Raw genomic sequence first — 25,105 nt, 5'->3', positions numbered from 1 at the left:
CTTATTTTTCAATAAATACATTTCAGATACACAAATTAATTAAATAAAAGTATTTAAATAAGAATTGCTTCACTAAATTATGCATTTGTACTTTAAATAATACCTGATTTTGAAATTATATTAGAATAATTATATTGTTAAACTTCTTTCATTTTTAAAAATGTAGTAGAAAATGAAAGATATTTTAATTAAAACATTTCTTAATTTCTTTATTACCTAAAAATATTTACAATATTTACAAATTTTTATATTGTTTAACTTCTTTCATTTTTAAAATTGTAATTGCTTGACTTAAATAAAGCGTGAAAATTATTAGTTTCAAATGATATTTACAAATCTTATCAACTCTAAAGTCTGTTTGTTTTATTTAAAAAATAGGCTTGTTCACTTTCGATTATTTAAACATTTAACAATTTTTATTTAACTATTGGTTATTTAAATAAATACCACTTTTATTCAAATAAATGCTTGGTTGGGTAAAAACACAATTAAATAAGTTAAAATGATATTCTTTTTACCAACGTTTTTTAAATAAATCGGAAAATTTGTGGATAAAAATTAATCGACTGCCGAACACTAGAAGCAATTCTAATTTAAATGCGTATATTTAAATAGGAAAAAATGAACGATTCGATCGGAGGCATATCATTAATTTAACTTATTGAACGTAGAGTAAGAGGCTTTTGTAGTAATTACTACCTATATTTGCATTTCAGAAATCTATTTTAACATATTGAACGCCAAGAAAAGAGGCTTTTGTAGTATTTACTACCTATATTTGCATTTCAGAAATCTATTTTAACATATTGAACGCCAAGAAAAGAGGCTTTTGTAGTATTTACTACCTATATTTACATATTGGAATGTAATTTAACGTATTGAAGGTAGAGTATAGCGATTTTGTAGTATTTACTACCTACATTTGCATTTCAGAAATCTATTTTAACATATTGAACGCCAAGAAAAGAGGCTTTTGTAGTATTTTTCTTCCTATATTTACATATTGGAATGTAATTTAACGTATTGAAGGTAAAGTATAGAGATTTTGTAGTATTTTACTACCTATATTGGTATTTCGGAAGTATATTTTAACGTGTTGAATGTAGAGTATAGAGAGTGTTGTAGTATTTTTCTTCCTACGTGACTACACCGGAAACGTCTCTGTGTTATTCGCTTTAGTAATCAAGCCGACTCTGAACATATGTTTTACTCTTTATTCTACGAGGTTTAAACATACACCATTTCAGTACATTCTTAACTTATTCCATACGCTATTTAAATTACATGCGATAAAGATAACGAGGAAACAAGTTAACTCTGAACATATATGTTATGCTCTATACGTGAAGGATGTTGTAAGCTTAAATTCATAATGGTTAATGTGTAGTATTTTTCTACCTTTTTACATTTTATAGTATTTCTTTATCTATATTTGTGTATCGGAAATGTATTTTAACGTATCGAACGTAGAGTAAATTTTTTTTTATATTTTCTTTATATATTTGCGTATTAGAGTTGTGTGTTGTCGTATTAAAAGAAGAAAAATGAACTTTTCATAGTGTTATTCTACCTATTTACATATCGGAAATGTATTTATATTTTACCGTATTTAAAATATAGGTAATTGTTTTTATTGGCTTGACTTAAATAAAGCGTGAAAGTTATTAGTTTCAAAATGATATTTACAAATCTTATCCACACAAATTTAATTTAATTTTAATTTTAGTGTTTTATAGTATCTTTCTGACTATATTTGTGTAAAAGAAATATATTTTACCGTATTTAAATAGTAATAAAAGCGAATTTAAAGTTTGAAGAAAATATGAATTAAGTTCGTAAATAAAATCCTTTTATAGTACTTTGAAGGACTCTTAATACGTTTTCAACTTGAATAAAATTAAAAACAATAATCTAAGATACCCTTTAAAGTTAAATTCCTTTAGAGTTTATCAGTAAAACCACTTTAAGTATTTTTTCAATCCTTATACCTATATTTACATATTGGAATTGTTACAAAAGGTTCTTTTAAACGTAACTTAGTACACTAATTAAGTATTTTTAATTTACCGTAATTAAAATATAGGTAAGTGGTTTTTATCTTATTTTATACCTACGGAAGGGATAAATAAATTATAGCAATAAATTTTTGGAGTTTGGAGATGGGTGGAAAAAAAAATAAGGCTCTTCGTTTTTCCAACTGCTTTTCTGATGTACCCAAAAATGGACCAAAATAGACCAAAAGTACCCTTAAAACGACCAAAGTCACCATTTCGGCCCTATGTACCCCATTTCGGACCAAAAGTACCCCAAACTGAACCTATTAGCTTTATTGTAATGTTAAACTCCCATAGAGATTCCCCTAAAAGAAAAAAACTTGCGGTCCAATTTTGGGTACATGAATTATTTCGGAGAGGGAATCCATGTTTTAAATTCAAATTAACCGCGCGCCCGGGCAATCCGCGCCTCCCAGCTAATCCGCGCACGCGCGCGCTATCTTCCTGCCTAGGTTATCAAGTATCATACAACTTACATAATTTCCACTTATTTCGTACGATAAAACGCGATCGAGATATTCGTTTTAAGAAATACTCGTGAGATTGGTTCAAGTGTCAAGCATATTTAAGTACTACAATGATATTAAAATGAAGTTTAAAAATATTTCCATTCTACTTTAACAACGAATATTCCATGACGTCAAAACACTTCAATTCAAATTAACCGCGTCCCCCGGGGTAATCTGCGCACGCGTCGCCTAGGTTATCAATTTTTACATCATTTCAACTTATTCCGTACGATAAAACTTGATAAGATATACGTTCAAGTATCTTTCGAGATAAGCGTAGATAAATGAACAAGTTGGCCTGGACACAATATGTTGATATATGAGAAAACAAATCGTCGCGAGAAATATCATAAATACATTGACTTTTTGACGATTTTACCCCCATTTCATCCCTTAAATCCCGGATTTCGATCCCGAACCTAAACCCGAACCCGGGTTCGGAGCCTCGCCCTTACTTTCCCTCTACTTATGCCACTGTACCTTTATTCCATTCAAAAATCTTCACTAACGGTTTGTTTCACCACGAACCAGTAAAAAGGTGGACTACGTTAGATTTTAACCTTTTTATTCATCCTAGTAATTTTGGGAGTCACACTATTGGCTACTAACATATTTATTTAAGCCAATGTACAACGTAGCTTTATTGAAATTTAGAAACTCACTCAGTTTGTGCGGATGAAGTTAAATAATGAGTAGTTTAGAAAAAGAAAAGGTTGGGGAAAATTACCAATACGGTTCAGTGATCGTCGAAACGGGATATTCAACCAGCGTTATTAAAACCCATGCCAAGCGGCTTGGCATCTGTTTTAATAACGCTGGTTGAATATCCCGTTTCGACGATCAAGCCTAGAAGAGTTAGGCCTAGAAGACTAAGAAGAGTTAGGCCTAGGCTTAGAAGAATCTGCAAAGACTCCAAACTTGTAGATGCTCCAGAATAGATCTAACTGAATTTCAACTATTTCCAATAAACCTGCTTCTTTTATTTGACAATGCAAATTTATTTTAGAACGGGAGTCTCCGAAAACTTCATTAATTTGCATATTAATTGCATTAACAGCATCTGAAAGTATATTGTAGTTCATTTTAGCTCCTAAGTCTTGGTTGTTCAAACCGGTTTGTTTAAACACTAAAATATTGGCCGTCGGTTTATCAGACGTAGAGCATAATCGGCATTTGAGATTCGATGACGTCAAATATTATTATTTAACTGAAACGTTCAGCCATGGAACTAATAAATAGCTATTTATTAGTTCCATGGTTCAGCTTTTATATCGAGATAATTTTGAATGAACAGACAGCTTTCACACACACGAATTAAGACTCAGTCGGTAGGCGGCGATACTTCTGACCAAAATTTAAACTACGCACGAAGCTTATAACTTCCACCGCTTTGGTATCTTTTAGACCCCGACGCCGCCGAGTTACGCGCCGGCGCGCCGCCAACGCCGCTTTTTTTTCAACGCCGCCGCCGATTTGAAATTTTAGGCGGCGCCCCGCAGCCGCCGCCGATTATTTTCCAGCGCGACGCCGATTAATTCTATCGAAAATGCTACCACGCGGTTTTTGGGGTTTTCAGCAGTAGCGAAGCTTAGAATTACTTTGGACAATTGCAACGTTATGAAGACGGAATTATTATATGCTGTTAACATATGTAACATAATTACTCATAAGTATGCCACTAGCTCTATATCTTCACTAACGGTTTGTTTCACAGATATTGCGTCATCCTTATCCAACGTAATATTTGACGTCATATTTGATGTCATATTTGACGTCATCGAATCTCAAATGCCGATTATGCCGTCGCACAATCAGCTCTACGTTTGATAAACCGACGGCCATTATTTTATATGCCATATCCTTATCTGCTTTAATTTTTTTTCACTCATTTTGAAATATCAAAGTTTTTTTATGATATATTATATAATATTTGTGATAATATGTGATATGATATGTGACACAATATATGATATATGCCAAATAGACCGCGCTTCCTCAGGTTTGGTGAGCCGCCCTGTTGCAAAAGGGTTGTAATTTTACTTTTCTACAGGTCAATAAAGAAATCTTGAATCTTGACAAACAGGTTTGAACAGCCAAGGCTTAAGAGCTAAAATGAATTACAATATACTGTCAGTTAATATGCAAATTAATGAAGTTTTCGGAAACTCAGGTTCTAAAATAAATTTGAATTGTCAAATCTTGGATTAATAATTCAAGGTCCAATAAAAGAAGCAGGTTTACTGGAAAAAAATTGTTAAAATTCAGGTTGAGCTTTTCTGGGGCATCTACAAGTTTGGGGTCTTTGCAGGTTCTTTTGAGCCTAGACCTAACTTTTATAGGCTTGGTATTGGTTTTAATAACGCTGGTGGAATATCCATCCCACTTCGACATCGACTTGTTCCATTTTCGGAAAGCGATCTCTGAACCGTATTGGTCATTTTCCCCAACCTTTTATTTTTCTTAACTACTCATTATTTAACTTCATCCGCACAAACCGAGAGAGTTTATAAATTTCAATAAAGCTACATTGGGCTGACTAAAATTCGGATACAAAAAATTCCTTCTCAAGTTAGAGGTTTTCCATTGGCTTAAATACATATGTCAGTAGCCAATAGTGTGACTCCCAAAATTACTAGGATGATTAAAAAGGTTAAAAACTAACGTAGTCCACCTTTTTACTGGTTCGTGGTGAAACAAACCGTTAGTGAAGATTTTTGATTGGAATAAAGGTACAGTGGCATACTTATAAGTAATTATGTTACATATATGCTGTTAATATTATTCCAAACTAGCGTATATAAAATAAGCCTGTACTCGGAATAAATTAAACCAGGAGCAGGACCACAGGTAGGTTGATTTCTACTTTCTAATCGTATAAGTTAAAATTTTTATTTACCATGGTTTAAAATATTAATTGCGTTAAACAACTATTAAATTCTACTTTCTAGTATAACTTTTTTTTTGTATTAAGAAACGCCGGCTCACGCCGCCGCCGCCGATGTATTTTAAGTCAACGCCGCCGCCGCCGACTAAAATTGACCGGCTCGCCGCCACCGGCAAAAATTTCGCGGCGTCGTGGTCTAGTATCTATATTATAAGGAGCGCTTGGTACGTTGGTCGTCGTCGTCGTCCGAGCTTTCAGGAATGTTTGCTTAGTCTGTCACGAAGCCAAAGGCGGGGCGGCGAGGAAAAAGCGACCCGCGGAACAGAGGGAAACCGAGACTGCCTTTGGCTTCGTTACTGAGGTGGTTCGACTATCTATTTTCTCAAAATCTGTCGCCCCTGAGAGTTGGGCCGTGTTTGTCCCAACACGCAATACACCCGAAATTTTATCTCTGTTTCCGCTGCGAATATCGGAGGGGAGGGGGGGATCGAATGGGGTAGTTTAGGGAAAGGGGGGGATCGTATGGGGTAGTTTCGGGAACGGGGAGGTAGGAGCCGGGGGTTTCGGGGTCGTTCCGATTTGAAAGTTCCGTGGCTGCGTTCAACAACTCTAATAAAGCTCAGCGCTGAGCTCAACGGTCAGCGATTTTTGCTGGACGGGTTTTTTGACTTCCGGTTTTGACGTCACGTTGATCCTCGGAGACTCAGCGGAAACATCGGCTGAGCGAGATGGTTTTTCCGTTGCTTATCGGTATAGTGACGTTAAAGGAGGATTAGCAGACGATATTTTGTTCGTTACAACAACTTTTAGTTTTTCTCCGTTGATAGTTGTTGAACGCAGCCCGTGTTTCTCTCGGCGTACGTTAGTCCCGTGGCCTTTATGCATCAGTCATTGGATACCGGGGGTTTAAAGGGGTACAGGAGGGGTTTGGTACGATTGCGAGTTTGAGTTATTTTTGCGAGGAAAAGAGTACTACAGAAATTCTCGCATGGAGAAAAGGGGGAGAGGGTACCACGGTAATTATCACATGGGAAAAATGGGGAGGTGGGTACCACGGTAATTATCACATGGGAAAAAGGGGGAGGTGGGTACCACGGTAATTATCACATGGGCAAAAGGGGAAGGTGGGTACCACGGTAATTATCACATGGGAAAAAGGGGAAGGTGGGTACCACGGTAATTATCACATGGGAAAAAGGGGGAGGAAGGGCCTAACTGGGGTACCCCGGTAATTATCACATGGGGAAAAGGGGGAGGTGGGTACCACGGTAATTATCACATGGGGAAAAAGGGGAGGAAGGGCCTTACTGGGGTGGTTCGACTATGGGGAAAAGGGTGCCACGGAAATTATCGCATGGGTAAAAGGGGTTGGGTGGCGTACTGGGGTGGAGTGCCTCGAAACACACAACTAGCTGACAGTGGCGCCGATCCTATGGGGGCGGCGGGGCCGAAGCCCCCATTGGGTAAAATCAAATATATTTTCACGTTTTTCGAAAATTTAAATTTTAACCGCTAGGTGCTATAAGAAACTTGTCAATGATAAAATTGTAGAGCGTCACCGAAAACGTACAAATAGAGTTGGCGCGAAAAAAATAGACGTCTTTTTTACTGACAAAATACGACTTGAAAAAGAGACAAGTTGGGCAAGCTAAAATACCTTTTTAGTCTTACACGAGCCGTATAGGCTCTTAGTAAGACTCCTGGTCTCGCTCCGTTGTCTGGCGTCCGCGGCCGCCGCCACCGCCGTAGGCATGACACGGCACGGTAGAAATCATACTAAACTTAGAAGAATCCTCGCACGCGATTGCTAATAACAGCCACGCGAGGAAATCAGCCTCTAGAAGTAACAATCACAAGCTGGAAGAATCTTCCTACAACTCTTAGAGAAAGAGACACGGGAGAGTCACGTGACACACAAGAGAGGACGCGGGAATCGTCACTACGTCTAGACTGGCGCTGGGGTAGAGCTGTACCGCGAAATGGCTCGGGAGAGGACGCGGAAATCGTTACTACGTTTAGACTGGCGCTGGGGAATAGTAGTTTAATAAATATATGTACACTCAAATAAATCGTCGTGCTTATTTATTTTTGGCTTAGTTTAACTCACAAACTCGATACAGTAAGCTCGTGTAAGACTATTATTTGGGTCACGTGACCCACTTGTTTTGAATTCCATTCGGAGAGTGGTGTAACTTTATCAAAGTCAGAAATTTGTTAATCTGGTGTTTAATGCAATTTGGCTTGCAGTAAAACTAGCATTTGCGAAATTTTACATAGGCATAAGTACCATCCTTACAGAGCAACGCTTCACCAGGGTTTACGGCTGGTTTTTAGCAACTGGCTGCTAAATTCCGTGCACGACGACCCACAATTCCTCCGCAACATGCTATTCGCGGATGAATCCTCGTTTGCAAGAGACGGCCCTTACAATCACCAAAATAATCATGTTAGGGAATACACAAATCCACACTGGGGATATGAACACCGTCACCAATATCAATTTGGTTGCTTTAATGTTTGGATTGATCTTGTTGGAAACCGGTTAATTGGTCCAGTATTCTTACCGCAAAATCTAAAAGGCCAGAGTTCTTTTGATTTCTTGAGAAATGAGCTAGAACAACAACTTGATGAACTGCCGTTTGCGCAACGAGCAAGACTGTGGTTTCAGCAAGATGGTGCCCCGCCTCATTACCACAGAGCCGTGAGAGATTACCTAAACAACAAATTTCCACAACGATGGATAGGGAGAAACGGTCCCGTACACTTGCCAGAAAGGTCGCCCGATCTGACTCCGTTGGATTTCTTTCTTTGGGGCTTCGTCAAGGACAAGGTGTACGCCACTCCGGTTGAGAACCTTGAAGAGCTGCGTCAACGAATTGTAAAAGCTTGCCGGGAAGTAACCCCGCAAAATATTCAAACCGCCTTCGACATTATGATTGTTCGCGCCCACGCCTGCATCGCTGCCGAAGGTGGAATTTTCGAAACGTACTTATAAATTTTGTTTGTAAGTAGATAAATAAAATGTCTCGTTTTTTTTCAAAAAATTCGCATTTTTCATCCTACGAAATTAAATCGTGTAATACCTCGATTTTTCAGCGGTGTTTATTGCATTAAGCACCAGATTAACACATTTCTGATTTTCTTAAAGTTACTACTGTCCCAATGGAAATAAAAAAAAAGTTATTTTAGCTTGCCCAACTTGTCACTTTTTAGTCGTATTTTTTCAGTGAAAAATACGTCTATTTTTTCGCGCCAATGCTATTTGTACGTTTTCGGTGACGCTCTTCAATTTTCTCTCTGACAATTTTCTTATAGCACCAAGCGGTTAAAATTTAAATTTTCAAAAAACGTGAAAATATTTTTCGATTTAGATGCAATTTTGGTAGAAAGTGTCCCCCGGCACGTATAATGTACAGTACAAATTTCAACTTTCTAGAAAACATATTTTTTTTAAAAAGTCACTTTTTCGAGCAAAAATAAACACCCTGTATACTCTATAAAATAAAACAACATCTTCTAAAACAACTTATCTATAATTTTTACAATAAAAATATGTTTAGTAATATTTATCTCAGTCACTTTATTTGCTTTTAGTTCTTTAAAGATGTAACAGAAATTTTCAAATTAATCAGCCTAAGCTCCAGAGAAGGGGCAATGTGTTTAAGATATTCCCAATATCTCTTCTAACTTGGTGACAAATTTCCGTTACAGAAAAATATTTTTACTCCGAATTTTCCCACCGGCTATCGGCTAATAATTTCCAGCAAATTTTCCAACATCGAGCTTACCTATAGCTAGCCCTAGACTGAAACGATGGCCTAGGCCTAACAAGCAACTAAGTCTGACTAGCACCAAGGAATTGAAATAAATAACTGTAGAAAAGTTAAAAACAAAAATAATTCTTATAAACTTTTATATTTAAAAATTAATTAATAATTACCATTCATGAAACGCATCGGAGAAAAACAATTATCCCATAGTGCTCAAACTATGTAAAAATATTTGTATTTGATAGCAGACGTTACCGACTTAAGTTATTACATTCATTTGGAAGTTTATAAAAACAAACTCTTGAAATCCCACGACCACACAAATCGGTTCCATAATCAGCAGGGGAAATAAGGCGGTGGCAGTGGGCAGATGATCAGTTTAAAAATTGCCCGGACCAGTTTATTAATTAAATCGGAGGGGGGTTAGTGGTCCACTGGACCACTTAATTCGAGGTAAATATTTTGAAATTGGTAGGTCGAAATGTTATATTATTAGTCTTTGGATTTGAAGGTCTGTGTAACGGCGGCTGCGGAATTTTAGTACATTCCAATTCGAATTCACTAGGGCTGTGCGAGTAGTGGTTTTAAGCAATCGAGTCGGGTATCTAGTACGAAATTTTTTCCGATCGAGTATTCGAGTCGAGTAATATTGAAGTGGGATATAAAAGACTAGTATACTAGCCTACTAGACTAATTATAGTAATTAATAGTAAAATAACAATATACATTTTTTTTAAATTATTAATGTACCGTCTGTCCGTATATTGCTTAGGAAGTTAAGACTCCTAAGTTCTAACGCCAGCCGACATCCGAAACTAAAACTTAATAATATTGATTGAAGAAAAACCGGCAGTACGTATTAAAAACCGTGATCCATCCCCAAGGCCATTCAAAGTATTTGTTTTTTCTACGTCTTGTAGGTACCGTTTATTATTTTCACCCCAAAAAGTTGTAAAAACCACCTTTGAACTTACAGCAGCTTAATCGAGTTATCGGGTACCCGATGATGCAATTATTTTTACTCGATAATCGACGAGTATTTTCCAATTACTTATCCGAGGTCCAGTTCGAGTACTCGAATTAAAAAAATGCTGAGTAATCGATGATGTTCGAGTACTCGCACGGTCCTAGAATTCAAACTATTAAAAACGGTTAAGAGTTAAAAAACGCTATACTAATGTAGCAGACGACGTGCACTGGACGTGGTCCAGTTTATTTATTCAAGGAGGATAGGAATTAGAGAGGCGAAGTAGGAGGGATTAACGCGCCAGCATCCTTGTAAAAAGTTTAGCTGGAAAATTTCGGGAAAATGGCGGCAACATTGCGGAAGCTACGCTACGTGTTGCCGCCATTTTTCCGAAATTTTCCCGCCGAGTTCACGCTAAACTTCTTACGAGGATGCTGGCGCGTTCATCCCTCCTACTTCACCTCCCTTCCTATCCTCCTTGATTTATTCTAGGCCAGGTGGGTCACTGGTCACCTGTCCACTTTCAAAAAAATCCTTATTTGCCCCCCTGTCCATAATGCTATTAAACTTACTTAGAGAAACGTTTCAGTTGAACAGCTAATTCAAATCATTTTGACCTACTAATATATAAAAAAGGCTGTGACCGAAAAACTTTTGGTGATGGAAAACAAATTATCGAGCGTAGATTGTGATGAGGTTGCAAACCCGGTGAAAATAGTAATTGTAAGCATCTAGCAGACTCATGGTAGCTACTTGATTGTTAAATTGAAAAAGGAACGTAAAAGATTGCGAAAGTGTTGCTTGAACAGCGAAAGCGCCAGTTTGGGCACTTTGTGAATAATTAAATACAGCTTTACTAATTGGATTATTCTTTCAGTTTACAAAACTGCTTTACAAAGGGGAATAACATAGAGGATATTCTCTGGGCGCTAATTCCCATTGGCCATCCCTAAAGCGGATATGACGCCACAGAGTTGGAAATCATAACTCGTGAACAAGGTTTCATTAAAGAAAATGCCTTCAGGCCATACTTATAATTGATTGTTGCATATGGTTTTACCGATATTATTAATAATGGATTATTAAACTTAGATTACCTAATACTTTGTGTATTATTAATATCATGAAAAATTAATGGTGTCATAAAAAATATAAAAAGAAAAACCACTCACAATGTCAGATAAAGTTACTTACTTGACATTCCCAGTGAGATACAGTTTGACAGAATTTCTGGTGTTCCTCTCCTTTTTACCTCTCCGAGGGGACAAAGTCCCCTAGGAGGGGTTATACAACGACCGTGTCTGTCTGTGGGTCTGTGGGTGGGTCTGTGGGTGGGTCTGTGGGTGGGTCTGTGGGTGGGTCTGTGGGTGGGTCTGTCTGTGGGTCTGTGGGTGGGTCTGTCTGTCTGTCAGGCCTGCGAACGCGTTCGCATTTTCGGTGCAAAGTGTAATCACTGCGTACGCAGTTTCTCAAAGGGTTGGCAAAACCACCGTGTGACGGTGAGCGTTAACGGATGCATTTGCGGTTTGGTTTGGATGGTGTTTTTTCGCTCACCGTCGTGACGGTTTGGTGTATTACGTTTTTGTAATGTTTATGCGTAGGTTGTGAGTGTTGAATTTGTTGTGTTTGTGTTCTGATGGTTGTGCATGTTGAGTCTGTTGTGTTTATATGGGCGTTTTCTCTCCAACTTCTTCTTAATGACTTTGGGACGGACCGAGTGCTGAGTGTAATGCTACCTCTCAACGTCCAATGGCAGGGTTTCCACCAGTTGTACACGGTATTCGTCTTAGTATCAATTTGCGATCGCATCGGGCGGGATTTGAACCCGAGACCTCCTGATTGATACCACAGAACCACCGACACTTGTTACGCCTTATTGAAAATTAGACCTTCAGCTTTATCGGAAGCGTATTTAATAGAGTACGAAATTTTGGTTTAATTGAAATAGAATTGAAATTGAAATTATTGCATCGAAGAAATTCTAATTTAGCGTTTCTCTATTGATTAAAAACAAATGCGCCACCCAGGTTTCGAACCCAGACCATTCGGCTTGGCAGTCGAGCGCTCTACCACAGAACCACCGATAGCTGCTTAGATTCACTGAAATTAAGACCGGCATCGTAAGCATAATAGGTAATAAAGTCTTTTTTTATTAATGAATTTATGAAGGCCTAATCTGGTATTTTTTAAAGGTTAAATCTTGTTTTAGCGCAGTCAGCCGAGATTAGAGGGTTAAAGGGTAGACCCTGTGGGTGGTCCACTTTCTTAACGACCTATATATAGTTCTGTTAATTCAAAGGAGATAATTTAACGTTAATTGCTTTAAGAGCTGGTGGTTAGTCAAGTGGCTCTCTGTGCTTTGTTGATGGTAAGGTTTTTGCTTCTTGTAAATACATTTGGTGTGGATATTTGGATATCTACGATTTCTAACGCAGTCAATGATTTCTTGGGTGTGCGAGTCATTATATGATATTGGAAATTGGACGGCATTGGTCTTTTTCATGTGGTATGTGTCACAACGTCAACAGGAAGTGAACGAGTCGTCCACTACCAGATATCTACGGTATCTTCATCAAGGGCGAGTGTTGAAATAAAATGAGCGTTAAAGATGCGGCAAGTATTTCGTAAGCGAGTAATTCCAAAAAGCCTCTGTAGATATTTCTTTCATTAAAATTTGCTTCGTATTATATTTAACTGATAAACTTGTTCTGTAAAAGGGTTTAATTCAATTGTGCATTGTTATAGTACGTCTAACTTACTGTTGTAACTACTTAACTTATGATATTCTGAATAAATTAAAATTGGTCGTTTCGTCTCAATTATTTTAATTATAATTAAAATTTTATACCGGGCGGGATAGAAATAGGTTAATATTTTTAACAAATAACTCTAAATTGCGGAGATATATCTTTTAGGGTTATCTCGAGAAATTAATACCACTAGGGACAATTCTTCCGAGGAGAGGTATATTTTGGCTTGCCAACTTGTTTTCTAGTGTTGTTAATTTTCCGGAAAAATAAATTGCGGAAAATTTTCCGCAAATCGGAAAAATAAAAATTTGAAACATAAATTACCTTTTAAGGGTTTTTAATGTTTTTAACTCTTTATCGATATAAAATGTCTAATATCAGTAAACATACTACAAAACATTAATAGCGTTACATTGTTAATCAGTTTAAACTAGTCTAGAGGTTTAGTTTTACTTTCAGATTCGAAAATGAGGCGAAATGCCGCTTTATTTCAATTTGCAAACAATATATTAGACTAATCACGGATTGAAAACTTTTTTTATTTTTTTCGGAAAAATACGGAAATTTTTCCGGAAAAAGGCCTCGGTCATTTTCCGCGGAAAATTTTCCGACTTACAACACTATTTTTTTCTAAAGGACTAAGTGTTTTAGATATTTATCTCATTCCCTTTTGGTTCTATTAACATGTCTAGAAGCACTTCTTTGGACTGATTTTTATACTTCAACCTCTTGTTTTTCTCTTTGTGATAAGTACTGTATAGCGTACCATCTAAGGTGAGAGTAGTAGCTGACACAAATGTTATTGGTCAGTCTTGTACATTCCTCACCATGCTGGGTGCCAGTACTCCGCGGTAAACAGCCACTCTCTCTTTCTGCTCCGAACTGAACTACTTCCTCACCACGAGTACCCTTACAAACATTTCATTTGTTGAAATAGTCTAAAAGACTAAAGCTGATAATAATGATACACTATTTGTCATTTTTGCAGGTAATATCAAATTATGTTTTGCCACATTTTGATTAAATAAGTTTTAAAAAAAGCAGGGCCGTGCAGTGACAATTCGGGCCCGGGGCAAATTACTAACTGGATGACGGCTGTTAATAATATTTAAGCATTAACTGAAATAAAATACAATCATTTACAGTTTTCTCCCCAATTTTTGTTTCGGTTCACGGTTTGGTGCCAACAAGCAAGGTAGAATAATTCCATAAAATATATTTTTTATCCTTGGAGAATATCCAAAGCCTCTGCTAAAGGCTTGACGCAAGTCAAGTGTTCCTCTATGTGGACCAACTCCGATTGTTTGAAACAAGCGTGTTTTATTCGTAATGCATTAAACAAATCCGAAGTTTTTTCCGGGAAACCGCTTGATATTCGATTTCATGGTCTAAATCAAGAGGACCCCGTAGAATTTTTAATTAGTCTTTTACAGTAACTTAAAGACGAAAATGTTACTATAGAAAATTTATTTTTGGTTATGTGTACATCGTTAATGTTTTGGGCGAGGGTTTGGGAACTTTTTGAAAATAAATGTGTCCAATGTCAAAATGAAGTGAAAGAACGTCGAACGACATTATATTCTTCCAGTAAGTACCTCTTTCTTAATCTGGCGAGGTTTTCTTATAGAGGGGCTGAAATGTTTAAAATTGACACTCCAATAAAAGAAATCATTTCTGACAAAGTGAAAATTAATGAAGTCTTTTTTTAAACTAAAGCCGCTGTAGTTCACAGAGGAAGTGACTGCGAAAGTGGCCACTACATAGTTGCTCTAAAAAACCCTGTTATTGGAACGGGATGGACAGTTTGCAACGACAGCGAAGTATCTTCAAGAAAAAGGTTTTACAACACTTTAACTAACGTTTATGGTTAACTTCTAGAAAAAGAGTAAATTTGCGAAATATATGGAATTGCAAATACGTGAGGTCCTTAAGGAAACATACAGCGGAAGAAGGAATATATCACTATTGTGCTGACATAAAGAATACCCTAAAAATTATTCTTGGCTAACTTATATATATTAATTGAGAATAAGAGTAATATACATGTATTGCCAAGAGTTGCAAATGATCCAGATAATTAATGGTAAACTACTCTAATTAGTCCTTACACGATATTGACAGAATATTCGAATCTTTTAAAACCAGCTAAAGGGTAGGTTATCTCCAAGGCGATCTTTATCGTAGACCCTATAATTTTGGGGATTTTCTAGCAGTGCCGTAAATATCTTAAGGTAAAGCGGGAGCTGAAAATTTTTAACCCTTTCGGGGCGACAAAAATACTAAGGGTGAATTTGCCTTTAATTAGTTTTTATACTATTGGCAGGACATCGATACCCTTTAACAAAAAAGGCTAAAATAACGAATAATATGTTGGAGGCCAACCGCGCCTAAATAATTTGGACAGTATTTTTGACACAAAATATGGACAGTCTGTCCTTAATTTTGTTATCAAAATACTGTCATAATATTGCAAGAACATGCATTAACATATTGATTTTACTCATTAAAATTTAAAACGATTGTATTTGCTCTACGTAATAAAAATTAAATTCAGTATAGATTTACGTCTTCCTAGTAGCTGACATTAATTCCCACGGGTTTTGTAGTAGAAGTCCCATTTATTTTCGTTCCTTATAATTTAACACATGTCCTTTAAGTATATATTTTCCTTAAAGCTAGTTTAACTTAGGATATAGAGTACGTTGTTGGTATTAAATTCAAAGTATCTTAGGGAAGCCAGCTCTAAATGTCTACACAGTAGTCAGATATAATTACAAAAAATTTCAGAACAATTTTCGTACCTTGGCAACAAATGCTATTTAATATGAAAAGTCAAAAATCAAATTATACAGCTTGAATTTAATTATGTTCATCATAAAATAAACCATAGTTAATATCATGGATTCGTCAAAGCCATTGAACTTTTGAAAGCAGCGTGTAGTTACCCTGCCAAATTAGCATATTGGTTGAACTCTTGGCATATTCCTATAATTCCATTCAACTGGACTGATACTACTAAATTTGAAAAAATCTCAAAGATCAAGATATATTACTTGATCAATGTGAAGCCGATAATACCTTTAACCCATGTGGCTGTGGAAATCAGAGAATGCATAGGAGCTTATGAAGCCATTTTCTTGGTCGGAGTAGTGGCGTACTCTTTTAGCCTATTCGCCGGGGATCTATTTTATTTCATATGTCTATGGTCGCGACTCGCGAGTCTGGTTAAATATATAGGTCGTTAAGAATAAACGTAAATAAATAACAAAAACTAACACAGGGTCTACGCTTTAACCTTCTTATCTCGGCTGACTGCGCTAAAACAAGATTTAACCTTTAAATTTCATTTGTAAAAAAACCAGATTAGGCCTTCATAAATTCATTAATAAAAAAAGACCTATTATGCTTACGATGTGTGTCTTAATTTCAGTGAACCTAGGCAGCTATCGGTGGTTCTGTGGTAGAGCGCTCGACTGCCAAGCCGAATGGTCTGGGTTCGAAACCTGGGTGGCGCATTTGTTTTTAATCAATAGAGAAACGCTAAATTAGAATTTCTTCGATGCAATAATTTCAATTTCAATTCTATTTCAATTAAACCAAAATTTCGTACTCTATTAAATACGCTTCCGATAAAGCTGAAGGTCTAATTTTCAATGAAACGTAATAAGTGTCGGTGGTTCTGTGGTAGAACGTCCGCCTGTCAAACAGGCGGTCTCGGGTTCGAAACCCGCCCGATGCGATCGCAAATTGATACTATGACGAATACCGTGAACAAATGCTGGAAACCCTGCCATTGGATGTTGAGAGGTAGCATTACACTCAGCACTCGGTCCGTCCCAAAAGTCAATATGAAGGAGTTGGAGAGATACCACTCGTACATACACACCACAAACTCAACACCCACAAACGTCATAACAATAACACAACATTACCACCCTACACATAAACATTACAATAGCGAAATATCCAAACTACTAAATTAAACCTGTTGTGACGGCGAGCGTAGACGAAAAAAAAAACCCCCAAACCAACCCCGACTGCAAATTAATCCGTCCCACGGTGGTTTTGCAAACACGGTTTTTCGACTTTGTTCCCTAATTACTAGCAACTGCATAATAACTACAGTATAGATTTTACATTTACTAACAGGTGTCACTAGTCACGGCTGACAAAACCTTTCGTACCTTCGCTTTCGCTACGAGGTCACAATAGTCAATATTATTCCAACCTATATCATATATTTTACGGAAAACATTTCTAACATTTCCGGCACAAGTAAAACTGCACTGAAATATTATTGACTATTACTAATTATTATTTTTCAAAATGTTTGATTTTAAATCGGACTTTACCATTACACAATAGGGAATTATTTTACATTTTATACATTTACCTATATTCCCATATTGAAAAAATACAACTTGTCAATAGAGTAATGGCACGGTGACGTCCTAGTACGTCACCCATGCTCTTTCCTATAGATAAAAAATTTGCGAACAAAATGGCGGCCATGGGCAAAGCTACGGAGTGCGACTATAGACTCTTCAACGCGAATCCCCAATTGACCGCCATTACCTTACAGAGTACGGGGAGGGTGATGAAAAAACCTGTTTTGGGGGGATTAAATTTCTTCGGTAGAGCGCTTGCTCGTTGGGTGTCTGTACGATAATGGCGGCGCCCTGAAACGTTTCTTAAAATAGTGTATATAAATATAGAGTACCAGTTACAAATAATTTCTAATACAAGAACTGATTTTCAAATGTTTTACGGAGAAAATCAAAGGGGTCCTCCTTTTATCCACTGTAACAGCTGTCACTCTCGGCATTCCCCTCCTATTGTTATTCCAACGCGCTTAGAAAGGCGGGAAATTCGAATTTCAATGGTATTTTCTCTCTTTAATGGGCGGGAAATTCGAAATTCTGTAGGTTTTTCGGTATTTCAACTAAAAATTCTTGTGTAATGGTTTCGGTTGTCATGATTATGATTTTTATTATTTATAATCAAAGATTTAAATATCGTAAGAGAAATGTTTTATATTTTGATAACCAACGTTTCTTCGCGACTAATGTTGGACAACAATTGTCACGGTGAGATAAATATCCCAAAAAACCTATAAGAGATAAAGCTAATTTAAATCATAATGAAATGTTGGTTATGTTGGCAGACTCAGCGGTATTTATTGAAGGAAGACGAAAATAATTGATTGTAGTAGCTATTTGGCCGACCATCTGTTAATTATCGGAATAGTTAGAGCAGATTAGTCCATAAATATAACTGCTGACTCACTGCGGTTTCCTTATATGATTGACAAACGCTTATATAAACATTTTCGACCCCGTGGAAAGTGCCACGTTAATTAGTTCTGGTTTGTTGATATTTTATCATGGAGGGGGGGGGGGTAGAACAATGTGCTGGGGTAGTAGGACCGTGAAAGTTTTTCATTACAATGGAACAAAAGCTTGGCTGTCTTTCAACAAGGGAATATAGATCTTATGGATTTGCGAGACGCTTGTCCCTGACCAGTGGCGTAGACGAGGGGGGTTTCCGGGTAAAAACCCCTCCTTTGCGCCTACCTTAGACTGTACTAAATTTACACCTCTTTCGGGCCCCTCTTAACATTTACGTACTTCGTTGAAGAATTTCTGAATACGCCAGGAAATAAACATACGAAGTTTTCTGAAGACGGTTTTGTTTAGGTACCGTACTTTTATTACGTACGAGTGTCAGGGCTGCCTTATCCAGGCGGCAGACTAGGCAAAGTGCCTAGGGCCTACCAAAAAGACGGTAAATGAGATTTTAAATAGCTTCAGCAACTTGTCTTAAACTGTCGTTAAAGTCATTTTAAGAGAAACCGTTGCTATTTGTGAAGCTACAGTAGCTAGCTTAGATGTTAGAAGGTCTGAACGGTTTGACTTTATTTGGAAAGAGGCTGAAAAGTCGCCAGAATCTTCCAAGGGCGGACCGTTAAATTTGGGGCCCTGGACTAACACTGTTTGCGGCCTATTCACAGATGCATTTTGCAGGGTAATTAAATGCCTTTTCAATGAACTCAAGTTGGGGGGTCACAGATGCATTTTGCAGGGTAATTAAAAATTTCATGTTTCTTAAATTTAAATTGTTTTTATTTTTTTTATCGCAAAGGGGGCCCTTTGTTTGTACGGGGCCCCGGTCCGCAGCCCATAAAGACCATGCCAAGATTCGCCCCTGGAATCGTTCCATATTTCGGTTACAGTGGGCCCCTAGGATTCAATCTTTTTTGTAGCCCTCAACAGGCCCTAAATGGGTTCGAGTGTGCAATAACTGGTGGCTTTACCGGGGAGTCGGGGTCCGGCTCTAGTAACCCATAAGGGCGGTGGCGCACTGGGAGCTGTTAGCTCTGATCAAATGGTCTTTGCCTATAGTCGTGGGGACTATGATCTATTTCGCGCTGCACTGCTTTCGAAGGATTGGTCAGCCGTCCTCGATGCCCCTACCTTAGACGAAATGATTGATATCCTTCTCCTTTACGTTACTGAAGCCAGGGACGTGTCGGTGCCCTTGATTTCCATTAATCCCACTTAGCCTTCGGGTCAGTTGAGGGAGCCCTGGTGGTCCAAGGAAACCGAGCACCTAATTCGAGACAAGCGTTCTGCCTTTCGTATATTCAGAGCGTCACCTTCTACTGACAACAGACATGCATTTGCGAAAAAACGTAACTTACTTACTAAACACATGCGTTCCGCGAAATATAAGTACAAAGCCCGTCTAATTGATGAAATACCTACCAACCCATAGGCGCTCTACCTACATGTTCCCCGTTCTCTTAAACCCAAACCCTCGGTGATGGTGATGGAGAACTCAGCCTTTTTTTAAAATTATATTACTGTCCTTCATATGTATCTTTTTTTTTGTGAAATTCTGTTTTTTTATAATAATTTTTCGGGCACTATCATTGTATCAATTAATATTAATGTAAATAGTTTCTTTTGTTTCGAGCGTTACAGTATCTTTTGTATCACGTATCAGGGCCCAATAAGTGTACAGCTTTTTTTATCCTGAATTAAAAACATTATTATTAAATATCTCAACCTCCGACTTCGGTCAGGCTGGGTGTGGATACTGAGTTTTGGCTCAGGCTAACAGCGAGGGTTCGTACAAACCAATTTATTCCAGTAATTGTGTAAACATTTCATTGCTAACATTGCTGTATTTCCAAAAATACTTTCTTCTAAAGGCGCTTCAAAAAATGCCCGCCAAAAATGATTACGTATATTGGCGCACGTTTCACGCGGACGAATAGTTTACGTAATATTGACGCGCGTTTCACGCGCACGAATAGTTTACGTAATATTGGCGCGCTTTTCACGCGCACGAATAGTTTACGTAATATTGACGCGCGTTTCACGCGCCAGAAAATATTAAATCAACTTGAGACTTATGCCTAAGCCTTTAACTCTCCTGGATCATTGTGCCGGACCACACCTTGGGGATCATTGACGACAATGGACACCCACTTGACGTCGTCAGATAAGAATTTATCGTTAATGGGTAACACCGAGGGTAACACGTAAGTTATACCAAACCTTTTTACATTTTTTTCTTGAATGTCAAATACTATATTTGTCAATAAAAATGTACACTCTATGAATTTCATTTTCAGAGCCGAGGGATTTCCATTAGACCAGAAACACGACTTTAGGAAACGCGTCATCGCCATCAAAAATCCGAAAGATTATACCCACGCTTTCAAAGTATGGAAAAATAATATTCCAAAATATCGAACTCAAACGAACGCGAGTATTGAACGTTTTGCCAGATTAACACGAACAACGTCGAGACCTACCAAGTTTACCCAACTACTGGCATCTTGAAGCCCGAGGAAATAGACGGCGACGCGAAATTCGTTTACGACGAACTCCCGCGAAGATTGGGATTAGAAGACAGCCCTCAACGGAACAACCAACGCCATGACACCGCAACGATCCGGATTCAAGAGGACGACATCAACGTGGAAACCCTTTCCGAGAATGCGCCTAAGGAAGAACAACCGCGGCAGACGTAAATGTATAATATTTCATGATTAAGAGTTTGACTCATTTCATTTATTATACAGGACAATTGAAGACCAACCAAAGGATGTGGACACTAAAAAAGGTAAGTCAAAATTAGGTTTCTCCTTATTCACGAGACTTTGTTGTTTAGGAATAAGAAGAGTAAAGAAACAGCGCAAGCGTGAGCTCAGCGAAATCACCTACAAGTCCTACAAAGACCCAACTACCTATTGTGAAACAGTTTCTTTAAATTCGTCCCTGAACGAAAATCCACAGCAGACGTAACAGCTACTATATTTAATGATTTTCCATATCTTGATTACTAGAACAACCTGTTAAATTTATTATCCAGAACTTTATTGGACCAGCAGGAGGATGAGGACACTCACCAGGAAAAAGATGGGAAAGCTAAAAAAGGTAAGTCAAAATTCAGATTATCAATATTGACAGGACTTTGCTGTTTAGGAAAAAGAGGACACTATTCTCTTGAATAGAAGTTCCCTAAATGCTCCTAAGGGTGACCAACGGCAGCCCAGGTAAGCGTTACCACTTTTATATTTTATTCGCGCGGCATCTCGATTAAGAGTTTGACCCGTTTCATTTATTATACAGGACACTAAAAGATCAAACGTCAGTTGAGGACACTCGCCCGGAAAAAGGATTCGCACGAGGAAAATGAAATAAAAGCGGAAGACGCCAGAAGAAGCGAACTCGACGAAATTGCCAATAAATCCGTTCACGTAAACGAAACTTTTGTTAAACGAGAGTTGAATGCGTACATGCACAAAATTCATTTGGCTTTTGTCCGCTTTGGAACAAATATCAAAATTGTTTAGCTTAAAGATTATAAATCTATCTGTAAAATGTGTGAAACTTATTTAATCTCATTATAATATATTTCTGTTAACCATTAGTTAGTTGTTATTAATATTGGTTTCATTCTCACGTATACGTTTATAGAATGCATTTGAATAAAAAAACTTCATTATTTTGAGAACATATTCTAAAGTTATTTTTATTAATGTAAAAAAATTATCTTACGACGTTACATTTTAATTAACCCGTTTTTAATCATCCGTTATAATATTTGTTTTCCTTCCCATGTATAAGTTTATAGAGTGCATTTCAATAAATATAACTTTCTAAACTAGTTTACGAACGAATATCAAAATTGTTTATAATAAGAATAAACGTAATGAATGTGAAACGAATATTTTCTTATCGTGTTATATTTCCTGTAAGCACTTTCTAGTCCTTCGAAGTAGGGTTTGTTTTATTCGCGTGTAATAAATGTTTAACATGTACATTTAGTTGACTTAATATTTAGTAGTTTAGTATTAACATTTATTTAATTCTAATGTATTTTTATATAGAGTGCATTTTGATAAACATTATTATCTCAGAATACAACTTTAGGAAGGAATATCAAAATTGTTTTTTCAAACACAAAACAGTAAAAAATATTATATTGTATTTCCCAGAACCTTTCCTACTTTTATAACAGTCCTTTTTATCGCTTTATATGCTTTGTTAAATGTTTCTCAAATTATTAACTATTTGCCTTTGTACCGTGTTTGTTTTCTTAATAAAGTTTAGTTCCCCCTTAAACGTTTGTTGTTATTTCGCCGCCTTTTGAGCCTCGCCCCTCTAGTTTTAGAGGGGTTGAGGCTGTTATTTTCACTCTCGACGTTATTGGGGTTGGTGAAGGGACTCCGAGAAAACTGATTGCTCATGAACGGTACTCAATCAAAATTTAATTGATACGTCGTTTGATTGGTATTTATTCCCTCTATCTAACCATGCCAAAGCAGCGCCGTTGCTTTTAATCAAAGGGGGATTTTTCGTCCCCCAAATGCAAAAGGTATTTATAGGTTCCCGCGAATTGGCTGCTTATTCGGAAACTTGAGTGTTTAGGGGATTTTTTTAAATATTACTTCTTTCTAAATAGTACAATGGATAAATTGTAAAGATTGATGATAACCGGGTTCCCTCTGGAAAATAATTATTAATAACAGCTCATTTCACCAGGAAATGACCATTTGTTAAAGATTCGCTCTAATGCAAGTACTCTTACCGTCGTCCGCTACAGCTACCCGGTAAAGAAGGGAGGGAGGCAGTGGCGCCGCCAGGATTTTTTCCCACGTAGGCACTACAATTTGGGGCCCTCTCTTGCCCACTAATTTTTAATATATTTACTTAAACCTAATGCATTTTTTAATAATGGTCTGTTTCGCCATTGACAACGTAAATTATTATATGACTAAAGTTTAATAACTCTTGGCGAATTCCTCTTAGTCTTTGGAAATCGCCGAGTGATACAGCCAAGGCCCATTAAAAATTTAAATGCTTTCAAAAATGTAAATAACTCTTACTTTGTGTGAAAATATTTATGCATTATTGTATCAGGAGATAAAAATAACTTTTATACGGAAAATTTACCAATATGAAAATATAGGGCCCCCTTTTTTAATAAATTTGGGTCCCCCTCTAGGTTTCCACGTAGGCACGTGCCTACTCGTGCCTATTGCTGGCGGCGCCACTGGAGGGAGGACTCCGAAGAGACTGTGGAGCAGGGTTGGACATAAGTATAATTTTTTAGTGATCTTCCTGATTAGACGCATGGAACTAGCTAACGCTAGTTAGTTAGAGTATGAAAATAAACCTTTTTATATTGGTACTGGAAAATACCTCATTGGTTAGGTACTTTTGCATACCTTTTGATATTGGTACTGGAAAACACTTCATTGGTAAAGTATTTTTGTATACCTCGTGGTATTAAATAATCCCATATTTGGAGAGGTAAAAAACCTTCTTGGGACCTTCTTAGTACATAAAGAGGTTTTTATATTTCCTATATATGATGCTTGTCTATACTATTTGTAGGTATTTATTAATATATTTTCGGGATTAAAATTAACCTCCTGGGTATTATTTCAGTTCCTAAAACGGTTTTCAGGCGAGCCATTTATGGTCTTTAAATACCATTTTAAGGTTTTATATCGCTCCTTTTTCAGATTTAAATTAAACCTTTTTAGGAACTATGTAATCCTACACAAGGCATTTTAATTTACTTATTATGATATATTTCCATACCATAAGGTATTTATTAGAACCTTTTTGGAGGATTAAAGAACCTTCTTGAGACCTTCTTAGTGCCAAATAGGTTTTTATATTTCCTACTTATGGTTCTTGCCCATACTACTTTTGGGTATTTATTGGGACTCCTTCGGGATTAAAATTAACCTCTTGGGTAATATATTAGTTCCTTAAATGGTTTCAGGCGAACCATTTATGTTATTTAAATACCATTTTAAGGTTTATATCTGTCCTTTTTAGTTAAATTAAACCTCTGTAGGCACATTTAATCCTACACAAGGCATTTTAGTTTACTTATTATGATATACTTCCATACCATAAGGTATTAGAGAGGAGTATGTCCATCCGGTGATTGAGAATTTCATTCTCAATCACCGGAAGGACACAAAGCTGTAGCTTGGCTCCCGCCGTTCACCCGCGCCTCTCCCGTTCCTCCCTTGATCACCAGAATTTCTAATCACCAGATTCTCTCTCCCCCACCCCCATTCACTGGATACTTTATCTCTCGTTCACCCCGCACCTCTCCCGTTCCTCCCTTAATCACCAGAATTTCTAATCACCAGATTCTCCCGTTCACCGGTTGCTTTCCCCCAAACCCCATTCACTGGATACTTTATCTCTCGTTCACCAGCTCCTTTCCCCCATTGCTTTCATCCCTTCTAATCACCAGTTGCTTTCCCCCATCCCCATTCTCCAGAATTTGTTTTCCTCGTGCAGATATCTGGAGATTAGATTTTTACCCGTTTGCTTATCGCTTCAGAACTCCTTAATTTCTAATCTCTAGGTAATAAAAACAAGTTATTTACATTTAATTTTTTATTTTAGAACTTTGTTTTACATGTTAGTAGGTACTATCAGATATTCCATTAGATGGTTATCTTGTACATTACACAATTAAAACAAATTAAAGTAGTTAAGTTTACAGGCATTTAAATGGGGTGAAACGATCTCCTGCAACTTAATTTAATTAAAAGTTCTAACTCACGTATTTGTAGTGTTTAGCAGCAGTATCGTCTGACATCCGAGGGACAGTCACAAACGTCTT

At 37.1% G+C, this 25,105-nt stretch overlaps 1 protein-coding gene across 1 annotated transcript; it reads left to right on the top strand.

Annotated features, from left to right (window-relative positions):
* The first annotated feature begins 20,344 nt into the window (after positions 1–20,344).
* Positions 20,345–21,854, top strand: LOC149922541 (uncharacterized). Its single transcript, XM_090163793.1, has 6 exons — positions 20,345–20,480; positions 20,574–20,664; positions 20,730–20,971; positions 21,027–21,245; positions 21,317–21,500; positions 21,577–21,854. The coding sequence occupies exons 1-5, from the start codon at positions 20,416–20,418 to the stop codon at positions 21,456–21,458; spliced, it is 759 nt and encodes a 252-aa protein (XP_090019919.1). The 5' UTR covers positions 20,345–20,415; the 3' UTR covers positions 21,459–21,500; positions 21,577–21,854.
* The last annotated feature ends 3,251 nt before the right edge of the window (positions 21,855–25,105 follow it).

Source organism: Leiobunum rupestre, chromosome 11 (assembly GCF_980474605.1).
Source record: "Leiobunum rupestre chromosome 11, qqLeiRupe1.1.hap1, whole genome shotgun sequence".
NCBI classification, from domain to species: Eukaryota; Metazoa; Arthropoda; class Arachnida; order Opiliones; family Sclerosomatidae; genus Leiobunum; species Leiobunum rupestre.
Note: the sequence above shows the minus strand (reverse complement) of the source record. Positions and strands in the feature narration are given on the sequence as shown.

Bases quoted from the DNA above. Each gene is read 5' to 3' on its own strand.
- LOC149922541 (XM_090163793.1), top strand. From the start codon at position 20,416: ATGGACACCCACTTGACGTCGTCAGATAAGAATTTATCGTTAATGGGT. The intron at 20,665-20,729 runs GTATGGAAAAAT...ACGTTTTGCCAG, and splicing joins ATTATACCCACGCTTTCAAA to ATTAACACGAACAACGTCGA. The intron at 21,246-21,316 runs GTAACAGCTACT...TTTATTATCCAG, and splicing joins AACGAAAATCCACAGCAGAC to AACTTTATTGGACCAGCAGG.